Source organism: Arabidopsis lyrata, assembly GCF_000004255.2.
Source record: "Arabidopsis lyrata subsp. lyrata unplaced genomic scaffold ARALYscaffold_386, whole genome shotgun sequence".
NCBI lineage: Eukaryota > Viridiplantae > Streptophyta > Magnoliopsida > Brassicales > Brassicaceae > Arabidopsis > Arabidopsis lyrata.
The window spans coordinates 3,549-8,868 of record NW_003302281.1 but is presented as its reverse complement, the minus strand read 5'-3'; the positions used below and the strand labels follow the sequence as shown (position 1 = coordinate 8,868).

The following is a 5,320-nucleotide window of genomic DNA, read 5'->3' as shown; positions in this document are numbered from 1 at the left end:
AACATTACTGTTCCTCCACAAGTTTCCAACTAATTCTTATTTTCAATAACCTATGTACAGTTATATTGAGTTAAAATATCTGGGGTGTAATAATGTTATTGATTTGATACCACCAAATCTGCATGTATACTGAACAACTTTGGTAAAGAAGGGTAATGCATTTAGTGTAGTCGTTGCCAAACAAACACTGCACGTAAATGGTGACTTAGAAGTTAGAACTGAAGTACACGAGTACTTAACTAACTCTTTAGTAAGTTAACTAACACTCAAAATTGACTTTTAAATTTGTTTAGATTAACCATTATAAGTAAATATATATGTAAAGGAAAATAAAAACAAATGCGATGATCGCATCAAACTTAATGCATGTCAAATAAAAACACTCTTCCCTCTCAAAAAGATTTGATTTCTAGCTTTTCATGAAGATTGTTTTTACTATGTATAACCTATACTACAAGATAAGTTACAGCAAATTTGATTTATTTTATTGCTTATAGCCATTAAAATAACTCATATTTTCGAGTTTTTTAAATGTAAATTACACTTAAAAGAAAAGAGCTGCACAAACACATTAGAAAGAAAACCACATGCTAAGAGAGACAGCAAAGGCCATGTACCCACTTCATCAAAATTGTTCAGAATATTTCCCATTATACCCATTATAGCGTTTGCGTTTTTCTTTGTTACATTACGGTACATGCATTTGGATTCTCGTCACTGAATAATTGAGGCGGATAAGCGTGTGGCGGCATTTCCATAGGCGGAACTGCCACACGCGGTGGTTGGTAATAGTAGTAGTAATAAGGATTCTCTATCTTTCTCACCTCCACAACTTTACCCTCTTCCTCCCCACCGCCATTTTCCGCTGCTTCGCCTTCCCCTTTACCGCCATCCCCTTCTTTCTTTTCTTCGTCCGTCTTCGCCTTTTCGTCCTTCCCTTCTTCGCCTTTGGATTCTCCTCCACCGTTTTCTCCCTTTCCTTCTTCCTTCTTCTCTCCTTCTGCTGCCGACTCCTCAGGTGGTGGTGGGGGCGGTGGGTCGATTTTCATGATCGCAGCGTGTTTTCCGGTTCGCTTATAAACGTACTCTACAAGCTTTTGTGGTTCAAACACTCCTTTCACCGTTACTTGAGAACCCTTTAAGTCGGATTCAGCAGATTCCACTCCTAAAAGTTATTTATTTCAGACAAAAATGAATTAGAAAATTTTAATTTGTACTATAAAAGTGAAGGACCGAATACATTACCCCACTACATATAACTGGAACAAAATCATATGGCATTACATATGCTGTCATAAATAATTACAGTTATGTATAATTAAATAAATAACAAAAAATAAAATAAATAAATAACACGTGTGCGTGTGTTTTAAAGTCGAAGCAATATGATCCTGATTCAGTGATTTGAAATTGTATGGACCAAAATTGATGCAACGACTAACGAAAGATAATCTAAAGTTTGGTGAAAATAAGTAAAGAAGTGAAAGATTTTGCAAGGTATTGAAACGTTTTATCTAACTATAATAAATTGGACAGAGAAAATAAACTAAAATTTATGATTATCAAAAAACAAAAAAAAAAACTAAAATTCCAAAAAACTTTAATTTTCTTTCGTTTTAGTGATTACCTTTATCAGTAAATTTCCTAAAAAGGTAAGAAATGCTCTATGAGAAAAAAAAACAATTTCTTATAATATGGCAAATATAAGCTACACTTCTGCGATATGAATTTTATATTGATTAATAATTAATTAAAGTGGAAGTTTAAAAAAAAAATGCTAACCTTTCATTCTCATGATCCGTTTCTTGATCTCTGTCGCACAAGCTTCACAGTGCATGTGAACCTTAAGAACCACCGTCACGACCACCGGAGGCTGTTCGCAAAATTAATAAAATGATAACTTAACACAAAATTCCACATACATAAAAATATAAGAAGTTCTACGTTCATAAACCATCAAAATTTTTAACCAAATCCTACCAATACACCCCATGTGAAATCACTGCAAAGAGAATATTCTCTTTTTTATTAAATAATAAATAATTTAATTGGTTACTCGTACCCTAAATAGAATAATAAAGAATAAAATGAATATTCATACCCCTACCAAAAAAGAATGAATATTTCATACCAATATCCTAAAAAGCAACGAAAAACCCCCTCCTTTTTCTTTTCTTTTTTGGTTGTAATGTCAAATTCATTAAACACAACAAATTTAAAATATGTTTTTTTTACAATAAAGAGGGTGAAAGCTTTGAGACCACTAAAAAAAAAGTTACCTTCACTTTCTTCTCTTCCACAATGGGTTTCTCCTCCTCTGCTTTCTTTTCCGGCGGCGGAGGTGGCGGAGGAATCGGAGACAGAAGCTGAACTTGACGGTGGGTCTTCCTCTGAACTCTAGCTAATACTTTCAATGGATCAGCTTTCTCACCTTTCACCACCACTTTCCCCGTTTTACAATCAGTCATCACATCTTCCACTCCTAATTGATAAATTCAACCAAAAGTCCATACTTTATTCATTTTTTTTATATAAACCATTAGCTTACCATTTTTACCCAAAAACAGAATTTCTAGTTTGAGTGTTTTTTCTTTGTTTTTAAATCTATAATACTAAAGCATAACCCAAAACTTTATGTGGCCCTACACATAAAATATATAGCGAATATTAACTATATACTTAGATACGAAATTAACCAAAAAAACTATAGTTGACAGAACCAATATAACCAGTTACAGCAATTGACATAGGATGCTGAAAAGAAAAAAATACAAGATAATTGCGTTTATTGTATATTTTAGAAATAAACCCACAATATTAATCACCCTTTTTAAATTTTTGTTAATTTAAACTCAAAATTTCCGAAACTATTATGGAAAACTGAATTTTAATATTTCAAAATAATGTAAACTAAAAGATTGTATATGCAAATGCAAAAACCATATAAATCAATAATTCTTTTTTTCTCACATATTTGTTTTTTATACGTACCTTCGAAGCCTTTGAGACAACGGCGGACTTTTCTAGCACATCCTTCACAGTGCATGTAAACCTTAAGAACAATCTCTTGCGGCGGAGGAGGCGGTGCTGGAGCCTCCGGCGGCGCGGGAGCAGAATCTTCTTTGGAATCTTTGTTAGATTCTTGAGGTTTCTTGTCAGAATCTTCTCCTTTTTTCTCAGCCTCCACTTTCTTTTCTTCTCCTTCTTTTTTCTCTTCTTCTGGTTTCTTCTCTTCCATTTTCTTTTCCTCTGCTGCTTCTGGTTTCTTCTCTTCCTGAAACCCAACAAAATAAAATAAAATAGAGTCTTAATTAGAACAAAATTGTTGTTATTATTCATGGAGATTTGAAAAGAGGATATAAGAGTTTGGGTTTTTCTTGAACCTCTCCCATATTTTTTTTTTGGTTTGAAGTTTTGAGTGTTTCTATGTTCACAAAAAAAATATTGTAATGCCCAAAGAGCTTATAAATCTCTCTCTCACGCCCTCTCTCTCTAAAGAACCACTTGGGTGTTAGTACGAAGGTGGAACTGTGGACCTCAAGATCTGAAAAGAAATGTAAATTATTTTGTTTTATTCCCTTTTAGACATGACTTATACGTGAATCTAATATTATTTAACTGATTTATTATTTTAGTACTTAATTTAATATTTTCGTTTAGTTATGTATCAGTCAAAATATAAACCTAAAACTCACGCAATTTGTGATGCTCTCTATATATAGTTAAAACTTAAAACTGTCAAAGCACAATTCTAATTCTCGAGATTGACATTTAGTGGATTGTCCAATTATGTATTTTCACGTATCTTTGAGATTTCGCCATTATTGATGATTTGTCTATAGTAATATGGTTGTATAACATTTTAGAATCTATTAATTCAAATCGAACGTTACCATAGTGGAAACCGAATTAATTCAAAATCAATTTATTTTGACAATCATCTTATCTATATCTACTAAATCAAGAATCACTTTAACAAAAATTGCCCCATTCTTCTTCTGACACGTGGCATAAGTCTCATTTTTTACTCTTTTGCTTTGATTTAGACCAACTCTATTACTTTACCTTTTTCTTTTTCACATCTACGGAGAAAAACTGTTGCCAATTTTTTTTTTTTTTTTTCACTTTCTTTTTGCCACGATCTCCACCTTTTCCACTTTTCTCCTCCCAAATACTAATATTAAAAAAAAAAACTAATATAAAATATAATTTTAATTTGTAAAATAAAAATGATAATTGTAAGTTTTTGGGAAAAAATAAAATAGCAATTACTACTTCCGTGCATAGCACGGGCCACATACTAGTTTAAAATATAAAGAACATGATTTACGTAAAATAATTAGTTTAAATTACCATTGCAAATTTTCAATATATTTTCCAATCAGCGAAATTAAACAATGGATCAAAATAGCTCCATCTTAATGATTACTACTTTTTTTACCGCTCATATATATATATATATATATATGTGTGTAATTATTACTTCTTATTAATTGATTAAATATAAGATAATCAATGGAAGTTAACAAATTAGAAGGATAAGATAACTAATGTTACATCTATGATTTATCTAATGAAGTGACAAATAACATTGACTCTCATACAAATTCCAGCACACTTTTCTACTTTTTTGAAAAATTAAAATAAATCATCTTATATACAGTTCAGCTTATATACATTTCATTAGTGGAATAAAATGCATGTTGTTAACATGAGATGTTCATGATGAAGTGAACACGGCATTCTCGATAACAACTAATACCTAAAGCCTATGGCTAAACCTAAAGTACCAATGAGCTTCTGTTTTAAAATACACCCTAAAAAGGGAAGAACAATGTTGACATAATTTCACATATTGTCCCTCAATTCATAAAGCACATCTTTTAATGCATAAATATATGTACGTACATTTCTTTTTAATGTATACATACACATATACTGATTAAACACTACATTAAACATATGGTAAAAAAAAATTCTTAAACAATTGAAAGATTCCTAGCTAGCAAACTGATCTCTAAGATGTGAGGAAGATACCTAGACTAGTCAAAAATATGTTTCCATTCAATTTTGTTTTCTATAAACTCAGCTAGTTTATCATATATACATGAGTTATTTTTAATGAATTAGATTTTTCTGCATTCCAGAATAATCTAAAATACGTACTCGAATTGAATTTGATTTATGACCTCAACTAGAAGTATAAATTTATTTCCTCGACCAGATAGTGCGTGATAAGATGTTTGTTCAATAGAATTGATTTCTTACCTAGAATAACAAAACCACTTAGATAAAGAGTATCGATCGATGAGTTACTAAA

The 5,320-nt window shown here is 31.2% G+C and overlaps 1 protein-coding gene across 1 annotated transcript; it reads right to left on the bottom strand.

Annotated features, from left to right (window-relative positions):
• Positions 1-614: 614 nt before the first annotated feature.
• On the bottom strand, positions 615-3,494 carry LOC9298589 (heavy metal-associated isoprenylated plant protein 7). Its single transcript, XM_002862466.2, has 5 exons — positions 3,384-3,494; positions 2,992-3,274; positions 2,280-2,482; positions 1,783-1,873; positions 615-1,165 (listed from the first exon to the last, which is right to left on the bottom strand). Exons 1-5 carry the CDS (start codon positions 3,390-3,392, stop codon positions 684-686), a joined length of 1,068 nt encoding a protein of 355 aa, XP_002862512.2. The 5' UTR covers positions 3,393-3,494; the 3' UTR covers positions 615-683.
• Positions 3,495-5,320: the final 1,826 nt, after the last annotated feature.